Here is a 27,165-nt window from a genome sequence, read left to right on the forward strand (position 1 = left end):
CAGATGGGCAGTACCCGAGCAGGAAGGACCCTGTGTCCATCTCAAGGGCCCATTTCTGTCTGGCAACAACAAAGGGGGATTCATCTTAGCCTCGCAACAGAGAGCCGAAGTTATGCACGATAACCATCAATGGCCTTCACACCCTCCACTCACCGATATTGTCTACTGAGTTTGGGAACAACAGCTGCACTCCCTCTATCAGTAGAGGTATCTGTCTGGTGTCAGCTCTGCTGTGAAGGGCAACTGGAAAACAAACCCAAACTGAAACCACTTGTAGTTGCACCTAAAATCCGAGCAGGTCGACACACCACTGCAATGTACCTTATGGGAAGAACTCAAAGTGGCTACCAGAATCACCACTGGCATCTGAAAGCATGCAGCTACACCCATACTTATAGTCATGGGTAGAGGTTTAGTGTCCGCTTGGCTCACAGTGAGACGCCTTGCACACCCTCGAGCCTGACACATGGCAGTTACTGGAACCCAGACAAAGTTATCAGTCAACCAGTGAGTCAAACAAGGTTTTGAAGAAGACACCTTTAAGATAGAACAACAGTAAAATGCAATGACACTGCAATCCGCACAGGCATAAACCGCACCTGCACCCACAGGTGTCGCATTTCAAGCAAGTGGTACTCACAAACTGACTTGATCACAGTCTGTGGAGGTTCAACATGAAAGACATAGAGGATGATGCAGAGGGGATTATTACGTGAGTCTCCGCCCTAAGGACTTGGACATGACATAAATGAATATATAGTTCTGGGAAGGAGAGGGCTAAGGAGGTCTGTAGTTACAGTTAATGCAAAGACAGTCATACCCATTTCCAAAATAGAACAGGGAGGCAAAATCCTCTTTATCACTACTGATTCTGATAAACCTTCCCTAACCTATACCACTACTTGTCTCTCAAATCAACTGGCTACTGCAACACAATTGGTCAGCTGCAATTTTACCAGCTGCCTGGCAAATTCAGGGATACCCCCTACATGTGTGGTGTTTACAGTGGGCTACATGATCGTCTGGATGAAGTCAGTTTTAGGAGGGACTAAAGCAAATAAAACGGTGGTTGTGCATATAGTGAACAGTGAGTGAATCGGGATGGCAGGGAGTAGTGGAGGAGAGGAGGAACAGATGGAGATTAATGTAGGTTTGGAACTAAGGTAAATAAAGGGAGAGGACGGACAAAAGGTAGGGTTAGGGTTATGTAAAAAATAATGTTAATGTTGGCTATGGAAGCCCTTGGCACACCACAGCACACAGAAGTGTTGACCCAAATGTCCATTCAATACAGAGACACCCTTTTGCCAGGTAGGGCTCAAACTTAGGTCTTTCATGTCATATTTTCCTGTTGAGCCAGTTGCTACACTTTTGTAGTATGATGATGATGATGATGATGATGATGATGATGATGATGATGACAGTGTCACAGGGTCAGACCAGTCATCCTCTGATTCTTTTTGGTCTCCTTTGCCTTCCCTGTCTGTCATGTAGTGTGTATGTTTATGCTGGTATGTGAGTGCTTTTCTATGTGGTGTGTATCTAGATCATCTCCGCCCACCTATCAAGAGGCCACGCCTCACCCTCGGTTACCAGCTGTTCTTGATTATTCATTACAGCTCAGGTGTATATATACCTGACTTTGAGCTTAGTTCCCTGCTGGATTGTCTAGTGTGATTTGTTGACTAGCTGTCTTGCTAAATTTGACTGTTTTTCTGATATCTGCCTGCCTTGATTTTTTTGGATTGATATTTTGTTTCATCTCGTTGGATTGGATTTCTATACCATTTCTCTCGACTCCAAGTACATCCATCTACACAAACCTCTGCCTCCAAATGTCTGCATTTGGGTCTCTGTCTGGTCAGCCCGTTACAGATGGAGGTAATGAAAGAGTGGTTTGGAGGAAAATAACGAGAGAAATGGTGATGAAGTTTAAGGAGGGTGGCAATATTGCTACTTTGAATCCAGTAGCTCTGTCAAGTGGGTTGATGAGGGCAATGGAAGATATTGAAATGGTGAAGGTGGAGGTTTGTTGGTGAACTATAAGGATGAAGCCCAGATATCTAAAGCTTTGACAGTATGTGTGTAAGAAGGAGGTGGTAAGCTGTAAAGCAGAGAGTTCAGGTGGAAGTTTTGTTGGAGGAGTGATTTCAGGAAAGTACCTGCTGGGGACAGTCTAGAAGAGTGAATGGCTAACATAAGAGGAGGGCCGGTCAAAGGAGCTGAGAGGGCGACAGTGACAAGAGCAAGAAAATAGGAGATGATGTGAAACTTTAAACTCTATGGGGGAGAACTAGAAGGAGTGACATCCTTTAGGAATGTGGTGTGACTCGAGACTTTCTTGGGCTGAACAAATTGTAACCAAATATAAGAAAGCATTGAATGTAATGAGATGCTTGGCAGGAAGTGAATGGGGAGCAGATGGATCTGCATTGAGAACAATCTATACTGAACAAAAATAGTTGAGTTGAAATAAAAGATCTAAGACTTTTTCTATGCACACAAAAGGCTTATTTGTCTCAAATTTTGTTCACAAATTTGTTTAAATCCGTGTTAGTGAGCACTTCTCCTTTGCCAAGTTAATCCTTCCACCTGACAGGTGTGGCATATTAAGATGCTGATTAAACAGCAGGATTATTGCACAGGTGTGCCTTGGGCTGGTCACAATAAAAGGCCACTCTAAAATGTGCAGTTTTATCTTGAAAAAAGACATTTATTAGGCACTGAACTATGGATCTCACATGACTAGGGCTACAGATATGCATTTTTTGAAAACCAGTCAGTATCTAGTGTGACCACCGTTTGCCTCATGCAGTGCGACACATCTCCTTCGCATAAAGTTGATCAGGTTGTTGACTGTGGCCTGTGGCATGTTGGTCCACTCCTCTTCAATGGCTGTGAGAAGTTGCTGGATATCGGCAGGAATTGGAACACGCTGTCGTACACGCCGACATGGGTGACATGTCTGGTGAGTATGCAGGCCATACAAGAACTGGGATGTTTTCAGCTTCCAGGAATTGTGTACAGATCCTTGCAACATGGGGCCGTGCATTATCATGCTGCAACATGAGGTGATGGCGGTGGATGAATGGAACGACAATGGGCCTCAGGATCTCGTCACGGTATCTCTGTGCATTCAAATTGCCATCAATAAAATGTACCTGTGTTCGTTGTCCGTAGCTTATGCCTGCCCATACCATAACCCCACCGTCACCATGGGGCTCTCTGTTCACAACGTTGACATCAGCAAACTGCTTGCCCACATGCTGTCTGCCATCTGCCCGGTACAGTGAAAACCGGGATTCATCTGTGAAGAGAACACTCTGTGAAGAGAACACATCTGTGAAGATCTGTGAAAATGCTCACCTTCGATGGCGTCTGGCACTCCAAAGTGCCAGACGCCATCGAAGGTGAGCATTTGCACACTCAAGTCGGTTACGACAACGAACTGCAGTCAGGTCAAGACCCTGGTGAGGACGACGAGCACGCAGATGAGCTTCCCTGAGAAGGTTTCTGACAGTTTGTGCAGAAATTCTTTGGTTTTGCAAACCAACTGTTGCATCAGCTGTCCGGATGGCCGGTCTCAGACGATCTCGCAGGTGAAGAAGCCGGATGTGGAGGTCCTGGGCTGGCGTGGTTACACGTGGTCTGCGGTTGTGAGGCCGGTTGGATGGACTGCCAAATTCTCGGAAACGACATTGGAGATGGCTTATGGTAGTGAAATGAACATTCAATTCATGGGCAACAGCTCTGGTGGACATTCCTGCAGACAGCATGCCAATTGCATGCTCCCTCAAAACTTGCGACATCTGTGGCATTGTGTTGTGTGATAAAACTGCACATTTTAGAGTGGCCTTTTATTGTGACCAGCCCAAGGCACACCTGTGCAATAATCCTGCTGTTTAATCAGCATCTTCATATGCCAAACCTGTCAGGTGAAAGGATTATCTTGGCAAAGGAGAAGTGCTCACTAACACGGATTTAAACAAATTTGTGAAAAAAATTTGAGAGAAATAAGCCTTTTGTGTGCATAGAAAAAGTCTTAGATCTTTTATTTCAACTCATGAACAATGGGAGCAAAAACAAAAGTGTTGCGTTTATATTTTTGTTCAGTGGTATATTGGTTTAATCAGATCTGTACTTGATTATGGCAGTGAGGCATATGGATCTACATCAAGCAGTTTGCTTAAAGGAAAAGCCCAGGCCTTGATGATTTGTTGTGGAGCCTACAAAACCACTCCAATAGCAAACAGAGGTAAGAGAAATGCCTTTAGAGATGAGAACAAAACAGCTTGCTTTTACACACTGGGTCACAGTGATAGTCACCCAGCCAAAAAGTATTAGATCCATGCTGAGAGAAAAGCAGGAAGATGGCTAATCTCATGGGCTCACAGTATTGTCCTTATTCTGTTGTATTGCCTGCTATGACCACATGTTTTTTTTTTTTAACCATATGCTGAAGTTGATCTAGGCTTACAGGACAAAGTGAGGAGGAATAGAGATGTCGAGCCAAACTACTGTATTATGGATTCCTACTGTATTATGGATTTATACAGATTTACAAGTTTATACAAGATTATACAAGTTTCATGTACAGATCAAGAAAAGATGATCAGATGAGTCGTCAGTGTACACAGACCAGCTATGTGAACGCCTGAATGGAAAGGGAATCCAGATAAGTATAAGAGATAGCCTACTAAGAAAACCATCAGGAGATGAGTGCCTCAGATATGTGTTACAATTTTTCATCTCTACAGTGTTAGAAAACAAATTTAGTCTTCATTTAATCTTTATGTATTTACTTCATGTATCTATGTATTCATTTGTTTAACTGACATGTTTAGATAGTAGCAATTCATACTCCTGTTGGCAGTAGGCCTAATGCAAGCTGTTTGCCAACCGGCATTAAAAATTTGAAGAAGAAGACGACGAAGACAAAGCCAAAAAAGAAGTAGAAGTTAGTTTGATGATGACATTTTAAATCCATATACTTTAAAACTTAAAAAATACCACATATACCAGTAATTTCATTTTTTTCTTATTTTTATTTATTTATTTATTTGGTTATTATTAGGCTATTATTTTATTTATTTATTTTTTTTTACAACAAACACGACTTCTAGAATTTAAGGACACTATTATTTTGTAACAGTTGGTGGCGGTAATACTCCAACACGGTAACAAGTCGGCAAAAAAAACAAGAAGAAGAATGACGACATCTCTCTGCGCCGGAAAGGGTGTTTAGAATATTTTTTTTGTAGTTCCCAGTTGTCGACGAAATGTCAGTTGATATTCCTTCATTACACCGTGTTTCTACCTTCATTGAAACTGTGTCATTGTTTTTATCAGGGGAACTGGTCAATATTTAACTACAGTGACTGGAGGGACGCCCTTTTAATCAACAGCTAGCGTTGTCAAACCTAGACTGGGCTTGGTTATGAGATAGCAATCTAACTAACTGGCTAGTTGCTATAAGTCTACATGCGTGGTTATTTACCTTTCTGCATACATAACAGACGAAGATTGCTATTCAATGCATTGTCAGACAAAACCTACATGAATAGAACGGTATTTGTGGTGAGTAAAGTTAAGCTAAGTTTAATTCATCTAAGTTTATCTAAGCAATGTATCTCAGAATTGTAGGCAAGATAGCTAACGTTGGTTTGTCGGTTAGCCATAGACTTTTTCAACTGTCATTCTAAGATTATTTTAGCATCTATGCATTAAAAGACATGTAGCCAGCAATAGAAAATAGGGTTGAATTAATGTTGGCTTACAATCCATAAGTTAGTGGTTTGGTGCTGAGAGGAGAAAGGTGATGTCAGAGGTTAACGTGACAGAACAGGAGGCAGGGACAGAGAGAGGAAGGACAGACGGTGACCAGGACAGACCACCTGTTGACCCTGTGAATCCCCAAACCAATGAAACTCCCAGCCCTGAAGTGCAAGGGTAAGGCTTTCTGTCGCTCCACCTTGTCATCCTCATTTAATTGACATAAGCCACATAGTGTCTCTGTCATTATTCAGTGAGTCTCATTTGTCCCCACCTTCATATTTCTTCCAGTCTTCTGCCAGGCGGTCGCCCCTCCTCAGTCGAAGGCAGCCCCTCTCCTTCTGCTGAGGCCAGTGGCTTGTTGTCGTTGCCATGGGAGATGGTGACCCACATTGCCTCGCACCTCCCTGCTCAGTGTGTCATCACTGTGCTGCCAAAGGTTAGATTTTTCATTCTTTTCAGTTTTTTGGCCCATCACTTCAGATTTCTAGTCCTGCTTTTCCTGCCTATTTGTGTTGTCTCAATCACAAATCACTGAATACTGTATGATAACTTTACCAGTGTGACTGTATAGTATACTATACCCACAACATTACTCGTCTTATAGTTTTTCTTCATCTACTACTAAAACTATTAAGGTTGTCAGTGGGCTTTTACTCAAGGTAGTTTGGCTTAACAGCTAAAACAGAGCAAAGAGCCATGGATTGCCAAAATCCATTGCCAAGCAAGTTAAGCAAGGCTGTATCTTATTAGTCTTGTCTTGTAGATCCAGGAAATTCTGTAGAATCACACCACCTCTCTCTCTTGTCAGGTGTGCCATGCCTTGGGTAACGTGGGCAAGGACAGCACAGCATGGCAGCTCCGGGCACGCAGGCTAACAGGCTCCCGGGCTGGCTTCCCGGTGGGGCCGAGGGAGGATTTCGACTGGCCCAATGCTTGCCTGGAGATGGAGCAGCTGATAACCTGCTGGGCCGGCCAAGCGGACCTTGTGGCCAGGCAGGCGCAGGAGGATGAGAGGGAAAGCCGGAGAGAGGGACAGCAGCAAAGGGCAGGGGAGGACGGGGAACCAGTTGCCGAGGGACAAGACGATGGTAGAGAGGATGTTGTAGAGGGGGTGGGGGTGGCAGCGCAGGAGGTAGCCTTTGGTGTTGGTGAAGTGATGGAGGTGGCGTTGGAAGGCGAGGATGGTGATATGCAGCCGAACATAGGTGGGGACCCGCTGGCAAGATTGAGGGAGGAGTTGGAAGAGAGGTTGGAGGAGGCTGAAGCAGCACTGATGGAAGGAGGGAGGGGCCAGAGAGTGTTCGAAGCTGTGGAGGGGAGAGAAGGAGCGGATGGTCGAGTCGACCACCAAGAGGACTTGGCAGACCCCCGGCATCTGGGTGATGGAGGAGAGGTGGAGGTGGTGCAAAGTCGACCCCCGAGAAGTCCAAGCCCACCGCCAGCCCTAGAGTGCGTCTCCCTAACCTCGGGCCACATCGCCCAGGTCAACTCGGTCCTCCTGGTGGGGGATGATGGTAGAGTTTGTGCCACAGGCTCCAGGGACTGGAATGTTAAACTGTGGGACCTGCAGGTGGGCTCCAATGGCACGCTGCTGCACACGTTGGGCGGGCAGGGCCACTTCAGCACCCACCGGGGCTGGGTGTGGTGCTTGGCGTCCCGGGGCCCTCTGCTGGCCTCAGGGGGCTTCGACAGCACGGTGAGGCTGTGGGACCTAGAGGCAGGCGGGGCAGAGAGGGGCCTGATCAGGGCCAGGGCCGCCGTCCTCTGCCTGTCCTGTCAGACAGACGTGTTGCTGGCCGGTACATTTGACAAGAGGATCAGCATGTATGACACCAGAGGTAAGAGGGTTTGCTTTTGCCTCTGCTTTTGACATGTCTTTAATATTTAATACGTGTTTCATCGAAAAAGTGTACAAAATGTGCTACATAAAGGTCATTTGATTAATTGATGAATGATACAATGGTGTTTCTCATCAGTTCTTGCAAACTTCCAGGTTTATAGTGTGTTTTTGTCAGGTCTTAGCAATTAGCTGGGAAAGAAATGAAGACACATCAGATCAGGTTTCTGAGGTTTAATCTGTTCCACAGCGGCTGAGCCCCTGGTGAAGAGCCTTCGTCTCCATAGCAACGCTGTAATGTGTCTGGCTGCAGATGACAAGTACATCATCTCTGGGAGTAAAGACTGCACTGTGGCCATCTATGACCGCAGGGCAGGAAAACCCCTGAAGAAACTCCGGGTAGACACACACACACACACACACACACACTCACACACAGACACACATGCAATGTCTTATTATGTACATGTTTGTGCGTGTGCATGCTCATCACACCTGTACACCTAAATCGACTTCCCCCCATCCCTCTATCTCCAGCTGAGCTCTTACCTGCTGTCCATGAGCTACAGCGGCAGTGAGGTATGGGCAGGAGACAACAGGGGCATGCTCCATACCTTCTCCATGCAGGCGGGTGTCTTGCAGTCCCTGTCCCAGTTTGATGTGGGACACACCTCTCTGGTCACTGGCATCCACAGGTCGCCCGGCAGCCTCTACACCTGTTCATCTGATCGTACTGTTAAGGTGGGGCGCGGGACAAACTCCTTATTTCACCAAACAACCTGTGATTATTTATCTAGCTCTGCTTTTGGATGCTCTGCAGTTGTAATTTCACTTTGAGTTCATTTATTCACAGCTTTCTTTGATGTTGTTCGTTGTTGTTGGCCTGTCTTGCAGGTACATATCCCTTGCGCTCCTCCAAGGACACTATGCACACTACATCATGAAGCTGGAGTCAATGGGGTTAGTGTTGTGCCTTGTACCACAGCGTATGGACAATTAGAAGTTCGAATTGTTTCCCATTTGAGGGTTATCTCAGTTATTTAAAAAAAATTGTACTTAATATTTAATAATATATTTTTTATAGCAGGAAGAAATTCATGTCTTGAGGCAGCAGGGAAGGGGAATGCTTGTCTAAAAAGAATTTAGACAAGCATAAACAAGGACAATAATGGGACAGAAATCTTAAGAAACATAAGCACAATTAGGACAAAAGGGGCAATCAACACAATATCAATTATTGTATGGATGTGAAGCAATTGTCTGTGCAAATGCCCATGATAGAGTCCTGTGTGTTATAGGAATCTTTTATTTTGTATTTATTTTCCAAATTTTAAAGATATTTGTAGTTCATTCAACAGGTTGCTCTACATTCTAATTGGTTTTTCTCCCTGTCTCTCTCACTCACTTTGTCTGTCTTTATGTGTAAGTTGAGTGTGGCGGGTGGAGTACTGGCAGTAGCCTCGGGGGACATGTGTGTGGAGGTGTGGAGGCCCCGAAAATGAATGACCCAAGACCAGCAAACATCCCTAAATTAAGTGTGAAGACTTTACCGCAACAGATGGGGACAAGATCTGATACCTATCCACATGTGCTGATATGGGACTGACTCAATCTTTTGCCAGTATGGACCATGGAATATTGAAATTATAGACTTTCTTTTCCATAGCAGAAGGAAAGCAGAAGTGGACTGGCCATCTGAGTACCAGAGTTTTCCAGTTGACCTGTGGCCCAGCGGGCTGATACTAAAAGATTTTTAAAGAAAATCTCTGCCTCTCTGACTTGCCTGGTAGCCTGGCTGGCCGGCTAAAGAGAGAAAGGGGTGTTGTGTATTAACCTAACAAATGAACATGGAAAGGAAACACACCAAAAATGCGAAGGTGGGACTGAAAAATTAAGAGAAAAAAAATGAGAAAAAAGTCCCTTGAGGCAGTTATGGCCTAATTCCACATATAAATGAATTTATTTGGTTGCACTAACAAACACAAGTGGAAAAAGTGTCAGTTGTGCTAACATCACCGTGAAGCAGCATAATGTTGCTGCTGATATTTGATCCAAATGTTTAATTTGTCACCCCATCAGTAAAATGCCTAATGCTAAAGATTCTATTGAAAATAGGCTGAATCTGTGGTGATACTTTGTTCTACAGTTGTCCATATTGTGAGGTTTGGGTGTCTGCAGGTCGCTCATGGTGAGCAGTCTGGATCAAAAGTACAGAACCTTTTGTTTAATCCCAGTCTGGCCCCTGTTAAGAGCATTTACTTCACAACCTGCAAACAAACCACACTTCTTCACACTGTGAAGTAAAGAAACGTGTTTTTGTTGATGCTTGTTCCATGTATTTTATTTTTGTTTGCCGTTTTGAGCCAGCGGTCAAAGCTTTCAAAGGCGATATGTTTGAAGAAGTTTGTCTCTCCTTTTAAATTTTTTTTTATACATTCAGACAGGGTAGAAACTACAGAAAGTGGAAAGAGACTGTGATGGAAATATCAAATTTGTCTTTATTGGGACTCCAATGAATAGCATTTATAACAGCATGTACTCAAAGCTTCACATGTTCACCAGTTGACTGAATTCTTTTACACTAAGTGACATTGTACCAAAAGCATTCCAGACAGGTGGTCTGCAGATAATAGATCACCATTCTTAAAAGTTACTCATGCTGTGACAGTGTAAATGCAGAGAGAAAGACACTAGGATAGCCAAGCCCTTTGTGACTCAGTGATTGTATGTGTAAACCTATTTATTTGAACAGTCAACACTGCTAATGAATATGATGCTTTGTTGGTATACCTGCTCCCACACTGTTCCACTGCCTCAACAAATTATCAATGTGCCTCCTTTGTGTGTGTGTTGGTTCTAACAATTTATAATGATTGAATTGTAATGATTTGGGTAAACATCAGTAGAAATCATTTGCGCAATACTTTACAGATGCATACATCATAATGCATAAAAAGAAAAACATTTCCCATGCGGTTGTCATTGATTGGCCAGAAAATCTAGTGTCTGAATTATTCCCTGGATTTGTTCTCAGCCTTGGAGGGCGTCATGGTAAAACAAGTTTGCACTGAATGCTTGGAATGATTGGACAAAGCGGCTCTTTAGCGTCGGCTCTGGAGCTCAGGCTAAAAAGTCACCTAAATCACTGGTTTAAAGTTACCCAATCATTTCAGAGGCAGGAAACGTTAAGACCAAACTGTCTTAAGGGAGAAACATGGAATTAATGAACAAAGATATTATATACATACTAAATAGTTAAGCCCATTATGTAAAGGGACACTTAATTTAATAATTACAAACTTGTTGATACTGCCAAAGAATCATTTAAATCCATTTGAAGTTTTCAGAGAAATTATGTTTCCAGATCTAATCTAATCTACAGTCTTATGTGCGTTCATAGACAGTTGATGCTGTGCACCTTTGGGTGACGTGTAGCAGACATAACCTTTCAACATATGAGCACCTTTGAAATCCCACCTTGTACCTTGAACTCCTTTCTCCGCCTGACTTCAGCAGACCATCTTAAATTAGATATGAAAGGTGAGGCAAAGGGGGTTGAGAGAAAACATGTTGAAAACACAGTTGTAGCTCCCGCGGTTGGTGTCATCTCCAGTCAGAAGAATGAAAGCTGGCAGTGTGACTACCAGGCCGGCTGGGTGCCAGGTGCGGGTCACCTTACTGAGGGTGACGCTCTGTCCTCTCCAGACTCTCAGAGCAGCACACAGGTCTTCTTGTCTTTGAACGGATTGGAGGAGGCAGCGATGCCGGTGAGCAGGGGGTCGCTGCGCCTGTGCTCCTGACAGTACTGCACCAGCTCTGCTGCTGTCAGGGAGATCTGCTGGGACAGAGGAGTTATTCAAGACACCAGTTAAAAAGGTGCAATCTGGATGTAGGACAACCTTAAATAAGAGTGAAATGACCTCAAGGAAATGGAACAAGTTGTTACTACGAAAACTTCAAATAATTGACCTCAGTGATGTTCCAGGCAGTACAGGTATACAGCATATGGTTATGTGCAGCTGGCTCACATGTACTTTACAGATTCCTATATAGGCTACAGTAACTTATATGTACATACCTTGATTCTCTCCATACCAGCCTCCACCCGAAGCTGATCCACCACTCTCTGTGCCTGAACAACACTGTTGCTGCTGCACACCTTTCCTGACATTGTCTTTCAGTATAAAGACACAGCAAAAATGTTCTACTATGCAAAATGAACTGATACCAAAAATGAGCAGAGTGTATAGGAATTAGAACATGAAAAATGATTTGCTCTGACTAGTCCATCTTCCCCAGTCCACACAGTTAGCTCAGGTCATCCAGGAGTCTGCGGTCAGAGAAGCGTCTGACTTTCCTTTTTGACCTGTACCCCCCTTTGTGATTCCCTGTCTTCAAAGGCCCTGTGATAAAAAAGGTAGAAAGGTCACACAACACAGTCCTGGAAATGTCACAGCACCATCACACATCACTTCACAGCCATCATTGATGAGTAGATTATTGGGTGAGGTAGTATGGTGTGCTGTCTCACTCTGACCTACAGTCATGTAGGCCTGTGTGTGTTTTTACAACTTGTATGTCTAAATGGACCAAAAAACAAGCAAAACTCGCTTGAGAATGTAAGACATGCAAGAATGTGTTAATGATAGGAAACTATTTGAACACGCAAGTGAGGACAGACATACTGTTTGTGCTATTTCCTGGCTATTGAAAGTTTTAAATTATGTCTTAAAATTCATCATTCATTTTTTACCTCATTGAATAATGTGGATTGTTGCATGTATGTAATGTTTTAGGCTACTGCTATGTATTGTTGTAGCTACAACAGCATTTATAGCCTATGTGTGACATGTATTTGCGTGTATGTATGTATATAGCTACATATGTATGTGAATATGTATATATGTATATGAATATGTATATATTTTTTATTATTTTATTCAGTTTCTTTTTGCTTTTGGTGAAGCACTTTGTAACTATGGTTTTGAAAGTTGCTAAATAAAGATTTACTTACTTACTAGAATAATGTATAGTATTAATAACTGCTTAACTTGAATGTGGTATTATTTTGTTAAAATTACTAAAATTGTACAGCTTTGTTTTTCATTATTATTCTCAATAAAAATTGTATAGGCTACCTAGTTTTCTTCCTTTATGTTTCGCTGGTTTTGCTTGGAGATGTGGGTACAAGAAATGTAAAGTGACCACCAGTAATCTCCAAAGTTTTCTATTAATCTCTAGTTGATTTCCGTAACTACCTATAAAACAACTGTCAACAGACCAACATGTCTTTACATTTACAGTCTATGGTCTTTACTTTTGTTGTTTGGATAGTCTTGGACTGACAATAGCCATCTGAGACAGGATTTGTGCACTTGATCTCTAGTGGCTGTTAGGACGCATGACAGTGTTGACAGGGCCAGCATTTGCGCAGCAGTTCAGCTATGTTTGTTCCTTCGCGTTTTCCGTAGGACTCTCCTTGTAGCGAGAGGTCCATGCGTTGTTTATTTCACTGGAATGCAAATCGTCAACAGCAGCCTTTCTGGTGTTTGTTGACAGCCACTGACTCGTAAACATCTAACAGCTATTCACGAATAGGTATGTTTTAATTTGTATCTTTGTATGTATTGAACGCGTACAAGTCGACAAGACCAAGCCAGCTACCTAAACACCACAACTAGCTAGCTTGTCTTTTGGCTAATTGCCAGACCACATGGGCTCTCTGTTTGATTGATTTAATCGTGAACCAATCAAATATAACATGTGGCCCGTTAAAATACTTCCCTGACCAATGACAAAACCTCTTCAGCTGGTATAGGGAAAATAGGCGGAGCTTTCCACATCGACAACCGGGCCTAATATTTTTGGTGTATTTTGAGTTGTTTTAGGGGAATTTCATGAAGCTGTAAATCTACTGTTTTGGTAGTTGTTTATCGGAATCCTTCCGCTGGCTAGCTAGCCAGGTTTCAGCCACACCACGCCTGTCTCTCGCCTGTCCGGGAGAACACATCCAGGACAGGTATCAAAAGCCACAAAGCCACAAAAATGGCACCCCAAGGTATCCGATCAAAAATCGTACTTCACTACATAATGCCAGAAGACACGGAGGGGAACTTCAAAGCTACGTGCAAGCACTGCAACAAAGAAATAGCTTGTTCAAAGAAGGCTCTCTCCAACTTGCACATGCATATTAAGGTGAGTCCCTAGTCTGGTCTGACAAGACAAGCAGGAAATTGTTCAGGGTCATGTGTGAAATTTTTGCTTAACAGGATAATCATTATTTCACTGCTGTCTGTCAAACCTAAGTGTTACAGTTGTGTTACAGAACATTATTATAGATGCCAAAGTTAGTTGTAAGACAGTGATTAGAAGACAGCTGTTTTCATGTTTGATGTTTTTGTGGTTTGACAGTTATAGAGTTTTTCTTTTATTCCACTGCAGAGACTCCACCCCACTCTGTCCATTGAGCCCTCCACCACCCGAGTAAAGAAATCCAGCTCCACCAACACCAGCCCTGTGAATACCTCCTCTCTCTTGGCCAGTGCCATTGCTCAGAGCTCCTTACCCAGAGGCCTTCTGGAGAGCGCGTCCTTCAGGATGTTTTGTGAAAATTTTATACAACAGTCCAATCGTAAGATCATGTCATGGGTCAGCGCTACAGCGTTCAGTTGACTCAAAAGTAGCCAGCAGCAGGCTTCTTGCTGTACAACCAGGAAGCTTCACTAACAAATGCTCAGTCATGGATCAGTTAGTCCATGCATGTCAATCACAACAAGGCTGTGATCTATCAATATAGAATGAAGAGATCACATCCATCTGCCCCTCATGATTAAAATGCTGTCACTGTTACTTGATCAGGACTATCTATCTCCTTGATGACAAACCACCCCGCTAACATTAGTCTCTTTGTTTTGGCAGAAGAGATGGCAGACCGCGCCCCCTCATTGGCCATGGAGGCCGTCCTTAAGCCAAGCTGTGACCTGCCGGAGGACATGCCCAAGATCCGAGGTTACGACTTCAACCAGGGGGTGGATCACCGGGCGCTGCTCCAGTCCTACCTCACCACGGGCTTCCAGGCCAGCAGCGTGGGCATGGCCATCCAGGAGATCAACAACATGGTGAGAGGAACTGGCGTGGGGTGGGGGGGGTTGAAGGTGGTGGATGATTGCCTGTATTTTATGTGCTGCTGCGAGATGACGCAAGGCTGCAGAGATGTTGTATGTTCACTGTGTTGGTAAGAGAAACAGTTCCCTATTTGGTTTGTTGTGCCCATAGACTGTAGAAAAGATGGACGTATTGAGGGTGACGTCTCCCATTGGCTTCTGAAGGGCCGTTTTGACACCTGGAGATTAGGTCGCCGCCGTGTTGACATGGGGAGGGAGTTTGGGTTGTCTGCAGAGCCGCAGCGCTGCCTGCTATTGACCCATAATCAGTGACATGTCGATCACTGGACAGGCGACCTGTCAATCACTAGGCAACTACCCCTTTTTATATCCATTATGACACACAGAAGCAGTGAAATGAACTACTAAGGCCATAACCTCTTGTTAAAAAAATGTATTGACATTATAATTTCAGTGAGAAGTTGGGTTGTGGTCTCACTGACTTGCATGTGGAGTTGGGCAGGGTTTGGAGTATTTTTGGAGCCGGCTCGCCGGCCTCTAGCAAACATTAGAGTAACTGCTGCTGTCGCCACTTCCTTACTGGCTTCAAAATTCACCTGTGGTTTTGGTCGTTTTGTTCTGTCCATAAGTCAGTACCCAGTGACTCTACGTTTAAGGTATACTGGCCCTTTAAAGATAACGCCGCAATGATTTTAATTCAGTCAGCAATGGTTGCTGTTGCTGTTGATTTCTAACGCCTGATGTGTCTTTTTTTTTTTTTTTTTTTTTTTTAAGTGGTTCATCTAATTGTTCTAACTGCTTTAGTACTGTGAAGTAGTCGCGCACATCCAAAAACCTTAAAGGCAGGTGCTGGACCAATAGAAGACAGCACGAAAGACAGAGGAAGGTCCGCACACTGTAGCTCCCTTTAGTTATTTTATTTAAACATCCCACATGTGACGTTTCGAGCTACTGCTCTTCTTCAGACATAAACAAGTATATAAAGACGCCATCTTTAAATACACAGTACCCTCTGGTCACATGATCATCACATGATCTGATTTCAACCAGCAGATAAATCCATATATACACCACATATCCAACTGGAAACGGTATTTGGATGACATTTTTTTCATATGGACTGGCACAGAAACACAACTGATGGAATTCCATGAATTTATGAATCTTAATAACCAACAACTTAAATTTTCCATTGCTGTGGATGCTCTCAAAATGAACTTTTTGGACATTCTGCTGATTAGGGAGGGGAATATCCTTAAAACTAACCTGTATTGTAAGAGCACAGATAAAAACTCATTACTTCATGGGAAATCTTACCATCCTACATCTCTTAAGAAGAGTCTCCCTATCTCACAATTCAACCGTATCAGACGGATTTGTAGTTCTGATGTGGATTTTCAGGAACAATCAGCTACTCTCAAGGATCGCTTCAGAAAAAGGGGCTATAGGGAGGAGTGGATCACGGAGGCAGCCACACGGTTCGACAACATTTCACAAACTGAATGTTTAAAGAGAAAGAAATCCAAAGAACCTGATTCCAGACTTACCTGTTGCATCCAGTACTCACCAGTTGGAAGAGACATTGAGGAGATTATAAAGAAACATTGGTATATTTTAGATACAGACCCTTCACTGAAAGGATGTTTTAATAACCCTTGTCTTGTTGTATATAAAAGACCACCGAATCTTCGTAATATGCTGGTGAGATCAGACCTACCCCCCCTTACCCCTTCACACTTTCTCAGTCAGATCCCACCTGGCAATTACAGATGCGGGAACTGTCAACAATGCAACTTTACATATAAAACACATACCTTCAACCATCTTCACTCAGGAATTAGTTTTGATATTAAGGGCATCATATCTTGCAAAACTAAAAATGTAATATATATGCTGAAATGTCCTTGCGGCCTTGCATATATTGGAAAAACAACGAGAGCCCTTAAAACCAGGATCACTGAACACAGGAGTGCCATTCGTAATCATGATGCATCAAGTCCAGTAGCTGTCCACTTTACAAAAGCCCGACACAACATATCCACTCTCAGATACATTGGCATCGAGGCTATCAAATGCCCTCGGAGAGGAGGGGACATTGACTCTCTACTCCTGAGGAGAGAACTGTTTTGGATTTATACACTGGACAATCTCGCACCAAGAGGTCTGAATGAGGATTTTAGTATCAGACCATTCTTGTGAAGATTTTGTCTAAAAGGGCAACATAAGAGACTCTATGGACTTTAACAGATTACTATGTTGATTATTTATGATTGTGATGCCATCCTGTGGTTATCTATGCTACGTATTATGATTGGTGTTCTGTTCTAGATTGAAATAATTGACTCTTGTGCCATCCACTAAATGTGTGTTATGGTCTCTTATGATGGGAGGAGCTATTCTGGATATTGTAGATTCCTGTAGGGACGTCCCTGTTTAAATATAGAGGCGCTTCTATTTAGATGTAGCCATATTTAAGGTATGACGGCCACTGGCCTGATGGAATTTTCTTATGTGCTGTGAGGGCCTTATCTTAATATATGTATATATTTATTAACATTGTTTTTGTAACATATATTTGTATTTTCCATCACTTATTTGTAGCAGCAGGTCAAATGTGTTGTATGTGTTTTTTCACCGGGATCATGTGATGATCATGTGACCGGTACTGTGTATTTAAAGATGGCGTCTTTATATACTTGTTTATGTCTGAAGAAGAGCAGTAGCTCGAAATGTCACATGTGGGATGTTTAATTAAAAGAACTAAAGGGAGCTACAGTGTGCGGACCTTCCTCTTTCTTTCTAACTGCTTTAGTGCCCTTTTCTGTGTGTGTGGTTAAATTATCCATAGGCTAAGTGGAGGGTGTGGCCCTGTTGACATGTTTAGCAACACACATTTCTTGTTGGCTATGAGTCATTCGGTGCTGAAGTATTTAAAAAAGAAAATAGCCTGCTTTGAAATTCATGTCATGTCAAATTCTATGCCAACAAGGAGGAAAGAGAGAAAGAGGCCATCTGTGGCTTGTACTTCCTGTTTCAGTCTCCAACACCCGCACACAGACCAGCTCCCTCGCTTTTTTCCCATAAAGCACAATTAACTTTATTAGTTTTATGAAAAATAATATACATGTTCGAGATAAATGAGAAACTGCAGTTACCTGCATTATTGTCATGTCTCACCAGCTACTGAAGCAGCTTCTCAGTTGCTTTTCTCCTCTTTGTTTCGCACACATACACACACTGCTCTACACACTCAGCATCAAATAAGCTAACTATCAAAACAGCAGATGAATCTCATATCTGATTTTATGAGGCTAATATTAACCATCAGTAATGTTAACAAATACCAGTGTGAGCATAGCCCAGATATGTGTCATTCTGTCTTTTAATGTTGTAATATAACTTTTACCTTTCACTGTATCTCTAAGAATTTCCTCCAAAAAATGTGATGGGGTTATTGCAAGTAAGAGTGGAGTTGAGTATTGATTTAGAGATCATTCAGAGTCTGCAGTCTAACTCCCTGCAGCACACTTTCACCCATGTGACCATAAAGTAGTGAACAGAGCGACCGACATTGTAATCCAGAGAGCCCCTGCTGTTGCGGGGCTAAAAATGTGACCTGTATTTTGACCAGAAATAAGCCTGTAGTTTAATGCAAATTAGATGAGGTAGCAGTAGGCCTTGACTTATAATTGTGTTTACAGTCTTCAGTAGAATAGCCTATTAGCCTCTCTTCTGATAAAATGCTCTCTGCTGATAGATGCATGCTCAAGGAAATATAAAAAACTGCATGGTACTCTAGTCTACAAAATAATTTACACGTTTGTTGAGCTGCCACTATAACTACAGCGTGTATCTAAATTCACCTTAGGCCTATTGAGACTAATTCAGACTATTGGCAATGCATTTTGACAGTAGTATCATGTGACTTATGTTTTAGAGAAACATTTAGTGCGCTAGGTGATGACCTTCACTTGGGGGTTACATGGCTGAACACATACACTGACTGGACAGTTTACATAAGCAGACAGTCAGTCTAGTCTGTGACTGGTTGCTGTTTTGTACCACTTCACTGCCCGTTTTTCATGCATAACACTTTAATTCTTCATGAATAACAGTTTTGTTCATAGATGCAGGCTTTCATCATCATCAGTCTAGATTTACAAGGTTGACTCTTGCCGTCCGCTCCTCACCCTCAGATAGAGAAGCGTCTTGAGCCAGTGGAGGCAGCGGAACAAAACGACTGGAAAGAGCCCTCCTGCAGCTCGGGCTGCACCATCTTCCTGGGTTACACCTCCAACCTCATCAGCTCTGGAGTCAGGGAGAGCATCCGCTACCTAGCAGAGCACAGAATGGTACAACCCTATACCATGTCATACGTTTAAGTGTGTTCATAGATATTTCTCTGCTGCAGTAAGAACAGATGTTGTGATCGACATCTTACACGTAGTATCTGAAACAATCAACATGGATACCACCATACATAAGCATTACCCAATCTTCAGTGACATTGCATTGGCTTATCACAATCTCTTCTCTCGTTCTGTGTAGGTGGATGTGATAGTGACCACAGCTGGAGGCATAGAGGAGGATCTGATCAAGTGTCTGGCCCCCACCTTCCTGGGAGACTTTGCCCTGCCTGGCAAGGACCTTCGTCAGAGGGGCATTAACAGGTTGGGTACTACTGATACCCCTCTCACACACACACATCATAGGAATATTGTTGGATGTTGATCAGGGTCCAGTGTTTCCCCTATATTCATTTAGTATGTCATCATGAATTTTCACTGCCGCTGCAATCCTGGTGCGCAATATTGGCTAATTTCTCATCAATCATATACTGGCAGTCATTGCTATTCATTATTATTGCAGCGTTTTTGTACCCCGCCTGCCCTCTAGTGGGCTGTAAGGCGCACTGCCTAAAGCCTACACATGATTCACAGAATACGTAGTGGGAGTCAGGAGTTTATTTTAAGATAACAAGGTTTATGACATGTTCATTACTTTAACTCAATGCTTCATAAAGTAATTCTTAAAACAACAAGAGAAGACGGAGATAAGGGAAACTACGGAAGCCAATGTGCATTTGGCAGTTTTTTGCGGGTGCAGACTAGGGCTGTCGCAACAACCGCAATATTGCAATACCACGCTATAGACAAGCCAACCGCGGTGGATGGCAAGCAACCGCCACAACCGCTATGTTCACGTTTTTTCTTTTTTTCATGAGGCTAGGCACTTCTTGTTTTACACTTCAGTGCGTGTGTATTGAATGTTAAATAAATTCATAATGAAAACAATAAGAGTGTATTGTTTCCCGCCAACAGTGTTGCCAACTTGGCGACTTTGTCACTAGATTTAGCGACTTTTCAGAACCCCCTGGTGACTTTATTTCTGAAAAGCGACTAGCGACAAATCTGGCGACTTTTTCTAACCATGGGGAACAATGTTAAAGTGTTGAATCCCAAAGCACTTGCCAATAAATTGGTACGGCTGATGTCGGTTTGCTCTACTCGCTTGTCATCCAGAGAGGTCTAATGATCACAGCGCTTCCCACACACAGCGTAGCCCCCCTCAGTACCGGGACTGAATTGGGACTGAAATGACTGACTTGCTCTGTTAAAGACTGCGTTACTCCTCCCTCGCCAATGAAACTAATCCAGTCCAGATGGGGCTTAATACTAAAATGTTCATTGTAGCAATCGTTCTTGTAGCTTATCAAACACACATCCACATGCGGCTCCGCTAATGTGCATGACTGTAAGTTGTAACAGTGTAACTACCTGACGCTCAGCGATAGCACTTGAGTGTCGTGGCTGCAAAATTATGATCATCTCAGAGCACTGATCCAAATTGTATAATGTTTGTTAAAAAGAAATGTTGTTCAGAAGGCGTCATCATTTTTTAATAATTTGCTTTTAACATAAACAATGGGTTCTATCAGTATGTAATTATAGTTTACATCGTAGCCTACCTCAGGACATGATGTTGACAGATTACATGACATTCCAGATTGCGGAGAGCATTTTATTTACTCAGTCATCAAACGAAAGCTTCATGCAGCTGTAACAACCTAAGAAGCATTGTAAACACCTTGGTTGGGTAGTGTGTCTTGTATGTCACTCTTGTCTGACTGGAGAAAATGAGCCAAGGAGGCCCCCTGACGCAGTCAAGCACTTAAATTTCACTTGGAGCAGAATTTAACCCCGGTCTGAACCCTGATGTTGACCTGAGTAAATGGTTACCTGCGTAACTAGTCGGGTGAAAGGAGTGTGACTGGCACTGGCACTACAGTACCAGTCTTAGAAATGCTAGGTTGCTAGATTGGATAATGCTATTCTATACTCAACCTGTATATTTTTTTCTGGTTTGTCACCTACATCCCCTTCATCTCTCCCTCACTACTTCCTCTCCATCTTCTCTCTCCCTGGTTGCAGGATAGGGAACCTGTTGGTGCCCAATGGCAACTACTGTAAGTTTGAGGACTGGCTGATGCCCATCCTGGATCAGATGGTGCTGGAGCAGAACACTGAGGTGGGTTTGTCCGTATGATCAGGATATCTCTCACTCTCACCCCGTTTTCCACAGCATAACTGAAATGTAAGAACGTTTAGATGGAAACGCATATTTAGTTTTTGTCATTCTTATGTCATTATTTCTAGAAAGATCCTTTGAAGTTGCACAGTTGGGATGTCCAAAACCTGGCTCTCATTATTGTTTAGATGATGTGAGTTTTGATCTTTGACCTCTTTTCTTTCAGGGGACCCACTGGACTCCATCCAAAATGATCCATCGGCTTGGTAAGGAGATCAACAACCCTGAGTCCGTCTACTACTGGGCCTACAAGGTGAGCGCTGGCATGTGTCTGGCTGCCTATAGGGGAACAGCTGGCATGACCAGCAGCTGTAAGAATACAAAGAGGGCTGCACATTTATGACTTTGCTAGATGTCGTGAACACGATAATCAATCAGGCTTATTTGTCTTGATTTGAGGAACAAAATTATTTTACTGCACTTTCTGCTCTTAAATTGGCATCTTTACTTTTTTCAAACGCAGCATTTTAAATGAAATGCAATGCTTCAATATTGCCTTCATGCCTATAGTCTAGGATTATTAATTTTGGAAATAAAATTGTCATGTACAGTTATACACAATTAATTGTGCATCCTTAAGTACAAATTTATATATGTTAGAATAATTCAATCCATTCAATATGATCATAAATGTGTTCAAGTTCTTCTAATAGTTGGTGTGATCAACTGCCCAATGGAAAACAATGTACTAGAAAAGTAGAATAATCTATTGATTCAGTGTGACTAATCATAAGTAATTTCTGCTTCTTTGACTCACTTCTTCCTCATCTTATTACTTCACCATCCAGTGGCTATCTACTGTGTGTTTTTTTTTTTAAATCTGTAAATCCATCAGTGATTGGGCTGCTGTTGACCTTTGACCTTTGTCTGTTTCAGAATAACATCCCAGTGTTCAGCCCTGCTCTGACAGACGGCTCTCTGGGCGACATGATCTACTTCCACTCTTACAAGAACCCCGGCTTGATACTGGACATAGTGGAGGGTAAAAGAAACCATACTGGTGCCAAACCAGATTACCACATCCCTCTTGGTGTTATTACTTGGTCATAACATGACTGCGGATTTTATTTCAGATATCCGTAAGCTGAACAGCCAGGCGGTGCTTGCCAAACGGACGGGGATGATCATCCTGGGAGGAGGGCTGGTCAAACACCACATAGCCAATGCTAATCTCATGGTAACCAGCAATCATGTCTCTTGATCTCTCTTGCTTGCCCGTGGTCTCACTCCAGGGTTCCTACGCACGTCTGGAAAGTCTTGAAAAGTATGAAGAATGAAGTTTATCATTTCCAGGTCTTGGAAATTGCACAGAAAGTATGAAAAAATTTGTAAAAATGTGGCGTACAGTCCAGATAGACATATGACTGTAAACTTTATGTAGTTATGAACCCAGTGTCACGTCGCATGTTGTGATATTTGTTGTGACTATACCATCAGTTATAGAGGAACATGGCCTAGTTGACACTCGTGTTACGCAACCGCTGTCAAAATACATTATACTGAACACCAATTTTCAAATGGAGCCAGGAAAGCTCTGGAAAAAATCTGCAAGTTTGAAGCTGAAAATGCGTAGGAACCCTGTCACAGATCCACGCACACATGCAGCACAATCAGTCTGTCTCCCTTGTTTACTTTCCTGCTCTGACACACTATTTCTGTCTCCTTGCAGAGGAATGGAGCCGACTACTCTGTGTATGTGAACACAGGTCAGGAGTTTGATGGCTCTGACTCCGGGGCCAGACCCGATGAGGCCGTGTCCTGGGGCAAGATCAGAACAGATGCCAAACCCGTCAAGGTACTGATACTGTCCCAGCAGTGTTGGCTGGTCACACCAAGACTAATCTCAAGCTTATGTTCCATTTATTAAAATGGAACCTAAGTTCCAATGTTAAAGGAAACTTCCACCCTCGGATACTCTTACACTGTTATGTGTCACCAATCTGTTTTTGTGATGCTTTGTCTATTTCTACTTCAGTTAGTGATTTGCTACATTTCCCAGAATGCCTTTCGACAACTTGTTTCGTTGAGCTGTGAGTCACACATGTAGGTGGAGAGAGCAGGAGCAGTACCATGAGCGACTGTCAGAGCAAGAGAGTGTGTTCTTCCAGTTGAGAAAAAGCGCCCAAAATGCGACATCTTGTGGCTGCATTGCATTGTGGTCTATTGAGACAGCTGTCAGTGGACAAATTGGTCTCTCTGCCTCTTCTACAATGGATTTCTCCCTGCGTGATTGTTGAACGTCAATGCAAAATGGAGAGTCTAGAAAGAAGCCCTCACTCTTTGATTCTGAGGGACTGACACCAAAACCTCACGCGTGCCATAGATGTTTGAGGTAGTTGAAAATTGTTCTGCTATTTAACTTCATTGAAGCTGTGGCAGCATTATCTTGACATGATGTCACGTCGTCTCCGTTTGACCAGTTAACCACAAGAATTAGAAAAATACACCACCAAACAACAAAATGGAAAAGTACTTTGCAAAGGTACATCGCCGACATTAAAGATGCACCCATAAGACAACATCTCTATGGGTGTTGTGACCATTTGATGCAATGGTTTATGTAATTTCAAACGTGCTTGATACAATATAACAGATGGTATTATACCCATTGAAATATGACCTACAGCTGCCCAGACGTCAATATTCATCCCCTTTTTGATTTCTGTTATTTATTTATTTATTTTTTCTTTTGTTCCAAAAAAATTCAGGAAGTCTTCAGTTGTGATTTATGTATTTTTTAATCCATTTTCCGGGCATAAATGCAGTTTGAAATAATGTTTTTTTTAAAAGTCAGGGAGGGTGAATTATGTTTTTTGCTGGACCCTAGAGGCAGGAAAGAATGAATGCTGCTTACAAACTGGTTGAGTCATGATCAGGAGCTGTGGAAATCCCTGCCTAGGCCTCAAGGTGGCAGCGTCCTCACAGTGCAAAGAAGGCTCTTTGATCCAAGGGTCCTGTGGGAGCCGGATTCCTGGCAAACAAACAAATAGTACAATATATAAAAGGAGATTTAGAAAAAAAAGAAAAAGGAACAATTGGTTCCCCAAAGTCTTTAAGGAAGTAAAAATATCTAAAACCAAACTATTAGAAATAACACAAGATTAAAAAGTAGACAAAAACATTACATAAAGTAATATAGTGCTCCATTGTATCCTTTCTCCCCAGGTGTTTGCAGACGCCTCTATAGTCTTCCCTCTGTTGGTGGCAGAGACCTTTGCACTCCATGCTGACAAGCTGATCGCTGGCAAGAAAAAGGACTAAATGGATGCCTCCTCAAATCCTCTATTAGAAACAACAACCAACTGTGTTTCTCTCCTCGCCCCCCCTTTTTGTCTTATTGAAAACATGAGTTTGTCATTCTCTGAACCTTTTTGTTAAAAATATGGTTAGGGCCAAGCAACTTTAAGTATTAGCACTGTAATGGGAAAGTACAATGCTAAACTAGAATGCCTTATTGAATGGGAGACATTGGTGAGATTTTCCTGTCTTAATACTTTCCCTACTGTTGTTTATGTACTTGTGTGTGTGTTTTAACAAGTATTATATGTTTTATTTTATGTTCGGATGATTGAAATGGCATGGTAGCATGCTATAGCATGTACCAAAGACTCTGTAGAATGCAAAGGATTTTAGCGGTGTGTGTGTGAGATGTACACACACATTCGCACAAACGCACACATACACATTATGAGGCAATATTACTCTGGTTTTTAATTTATTTCAATTTGGTGGTGGGAGAAACTGGTTTGGAAAGCCTGTCTCATCACTCTAACATTACCTGGGTTCATGTATAAAACCTCTGTTACTTTGCAGCTTTTATATAATTTACGCTGGTACATTACTGTCAATTAGGAAGGGAAGTGTGCCTGCAGAGCTCAATAAATCATATATGAGTGGTTTCTTTCTATATTTGTGCCTGGTTAGTGGATGATTACCAAATACTCTACTAAAGTAGGTCATGTCTGTATTTTGCTGATCACTTTTAAATTGTATAATTTGCTTCATTGTGTTGCAGCGCACACAGGGTGTTACTGTTAATCGCACAATCTGAGGTGAGGAGAAAATAATGAGAATATTAAACACTATTTAATGCAGCTCTGCTGTATTTGAACCATATCAAAGAGCAAAAGACTCGGAACCTATTTCAGATTTCATCACAGTGCTAAAGCCGTAACCATCTGAAGCTAAGTGTACCAGCAGTAAGTCCAGAATGTGTGTTGCTGTTGTAAACATGGTTGGAGAGTAAGTATCTATCTAGCTTCAAATTCAAAGTGTTTCAAGAATCCAGTTTTCCTAATAGAGACACTTGGAAAGATGTAACATGTTCACTCATTTCTAAAGCTAACCTAAAGACTTTTTAGTAACTTTTAGAGAATCAAAACATCATTCTTTAAACTTGAATTCAGCTTCAAACCCTTTAAGATTTATATTCTTAACAGACAGCAAACAGAACTTAGTACTTTGTACAATCTCCGATGCTGCAAGCAGACTTTGCATCTGACTCTGTGTCTCACCTTTCCTACCCTCACATGTAGGTGTGGTAAATGGTTAACTTGCTCTGGCACAAGACGTAGTGTGTGTGTGGGGAATGTGGCTCCAGAGCTGAAATCATTTCAGGTGATGAGCCCTCCAATCCCCTCGATGTTGCTGTTGGTGAGGTCCTGCCCTCCGCTCCCCCTGAGGGGCTCATAAGGGCATCAGAAGCTCTGCATGTGTGGGTACCGCTGGCACATACACACACAGGCGGTTTTCACACACACAGGCAGAGTTCATACAATGTAGGAGGAACTCACAATTCCTTTTCTGCTCTCAGTGGAATCAGCCACATAATCTAGTATCAATGATAAAGACGTTTCCCATAGCAATACATCAGTCTCCTGTTGCGGGAATGGATATTTCCTGTGGCTAATCACTGTTCCTCTACCCTTAACTTCCAGCCAGTGTCATATTCATAGGCCAGTTACATTTGCAACCTTTGCAATGGAAATGTGGCTACTACCAACAGTGTGTATACAGTTCATTCACTGAAGCCTGATTTTTTTTTTTTTTTTTTTTGGAATTGTTTAATTGTCAGTGTTTCATTTTTAGTGGGAATGGTGACCTTTCTTTTTTGGAAACCGAGATGGAGCAGTGGAATACAACTGGGATAAGGTCAACTTTCCCAAAACCTCAGCCCGATGTGTCACACACACACACATACACATACAATCGTGTAGACTCTAGTGCACACACACACTCCAACACTCCAGTTGGGCGTTCCTGTCTCAGTACAAACTGCTTTTCCATTCAACCCTTCTATCGTTTCCTATTGGCGGTGGCACTGTGTGTGTATGTGTGTGTGTGTGTGTGTGTGTGTGTGTTTACCCAGGGTTTGACAGTTAATAGATGGTGAAAAAAGGCAGTGGTGTATGGATTTTCCATCACATAGCCTATAGAGGCTTATGTTTGTTTTGTGCTTTGTGGAAAGATGACAGGGAGATAGAAAGGCTGCAAAAAAGTGAGATAGAGACTGCGTGTGCGTGTGTGTGTGTGTGTGTGTGTGCGTGTGTGTGGATGAGCTGTAGTCACGCTACCATAATATTGTGTGGCGTCTGCACAGAGCAGACAGTGTTTGCCCCCTCCCCTGCTGAACAATCAGCACACTGTGTGATGTGCGGGCCACAGCAGCCATAATGGCAATTATGCCCGCTCCCAGCCAGATTGGCAGCCATTTACTGTGAGAACCAAAGAGCCAGACAGGCAGGCAGAAGGAAGAGGGGGAAGACAGAGGGAGAGGGAGAGCTGACCGGCTGCACAGCTGTAGGGTGGGGTGAATCTGCTGGGAGAGAGAGAGAGAGAGAG

The 27,165-nt window shown here is 42.7% G+C and overlaps 3 protein-coding genes across 5 annotated transcripts; 2 read left to right on the forward strand and 1 right to left on the reverse strand.

The window, feature by feature from the left end:
* The first annotated feature begins 5,271 nt into the window (after positions 1-5,271).
* Positions 5,272-10,537, forward strand: fbxw9 (F-box and WD repeat domain containing 9). The gene is made up of 7 exons (XM_071527864.1): positions 5,272-5,949; positions 6,064-6,211; positions 6,584-7,613; positions 7,863-8,011; positions 8,150-8,353; positions 8,507-8,572; positions 9,040-10,537. The coding sequence occupies exons 1-7, from the start codon at positions 5,819-5,821 to the stop codon at positions 9,112-9,114; spliced, it is 1,803 nt and encodes a 600-aa protein (XP_071383965.1). The 5' UTR covers positions 5,272-5,818; the 3' UTR covers positions 9,115-10,537.
* Positions 10,538-11,321: 784 nt separating this feature from the next.
* Positions 11,322-11,783, reverse strand: LOC139651039 (guanine nucleotide-binding protein G(I)/G(S)/G(O) subunit gamma-12-like). The gene is made up of 2 exons (XM_071527867.1): positions 11,691-11,783; positions 11,322-11,447 (listed from the first exon to the last, which is right to left on the reverse strand). The coding sequence occupies exons 1-2, from the start codon at positions 11,781-11,783 to the stop codon at positions 11,322-11,324; spliced, it is 219 nt and encodes a 72-aa protein (XP_071383968.1).
* Positions 11,784-13,081: 1,298 nt separating this feature from the next.
* Positions 13,082-25,389, forward strand: dhps (deoxyhypusine synthase). 3 transcript variants are annotated; one of them, XM_071527853.1, is made up of 11 exons: positions 13,430-13,807; positions 14,054-14,243; positions 14,531-14,730; positions 18,933-19,088; positions 19,285-19,406; positions 21,168-21,264; positions 21,491-21,577; positions 22,201-22,306; positions 22,398-22,501; positions 22,994-23,119; positions 24,490-25,389. In XM_071527853.1, exons 1-11 carry the CDS (start codon positions 13,658-13,660, stop codon positions 24,583-24,585), a joined length of 1,434 nt encoding a protein of 477 aa, XP_071383954.1. In that variant the 5' UTR covers positions 13,430-13,657; the 3' UTR covers positions 24,586-25,389. The 3 variants fall into 3 exon arrangements, with proteins under 3 accessions (XP_071383955.1, XP_071383954.1, XP_071383956.1); XM_071527855.1 differs by having other exon boundaries at positions 14,054-14,128; XM_071527854.1 differs by lacking the exons at positions 13,430-13,807; positions 14,054-14,243 and adding an exon at positions 13,082-13,210 and having other exon boundaries at positions 24,490-25,388.
* The last annotated feature ends 1,776 nt before the right edge of the window (positions 25,390-27,165 follow it).

This window comes from Centroberyx affinis, unplaced genomic scaffold (assembly GCF_046629955.1).
Source record: "Centroberyx affinis isolate AG114_WGS23_722 - 3 ecotype Tasmania unplaced genomic scaffold, CSIRO-AGI_Caff_v1 ptg001583l_1, whole genome shotgun sequence".
Lineage (NCBI taxonomy): Eukaryota > Metazoa > Chordata > Actinopteri > Beryciformes > Berycidae > Centroberyx > Centroberyx affinis.

Bases quoted from the DNA above. Each gene is read 5' to 3' on its own strand.
- dhps (XM_071527853.1), top strand. From the start codon at position 13,658: ATGGCACCCCAAGGTATCCGATCAAAAATCGTACTTCACTACATAATG. The intron at 13,808-14,053 runs GTGAGTCCCTAG...ATTCCACTGCAG, and splicing joins ACTTGCACATGCATATTAAG to AGACTCCACCCCACTCTGTC. The intron at 19,089-19,284 runs GTACAACCCTAT...CGTTCTGTGTAG, and splicing joins ACCTAGCAGAGCACAGAATG to GTGGATGTGATAGTGACCAC.
- fbxw9 (XM_071527864.1), top strand. From the start codon at position 5,819: ATGTCAGAGGTTAACGTGACAGAACAGGAGGCAGGGACAGAGAGAGGA. The intron at 6,212-6,583 runs GTTAGATTTTTC...CTCTCTTGTCAG, and splicing joins TCATCACTGTGCTGCCAAAG to GTGTGCCATGCCTTGGGTAA. The intron at 8,354-8,506 runs GTGGGGCGCGGG...CCTGTCTTGCAG, and splicing joins CATCTGATCGTACTGTTAAG to GTACATATCCCTTGCGCTCC.
- LOC139651039 (XM_071527867.1), bottom strand. From the start codon at position 11,783: ATGTCAGGAAAGGTGTGCAGCAGCAACAGTGTTGTTCAGGCACAGAGA. The intron at 11,448-11,690 runs GTATGTACATAT...CTGTCCCAGCAG, and splicing joins CTGGTATGGAGAGAATCAAG to ATCTCCCTGACAGCAGCAGA.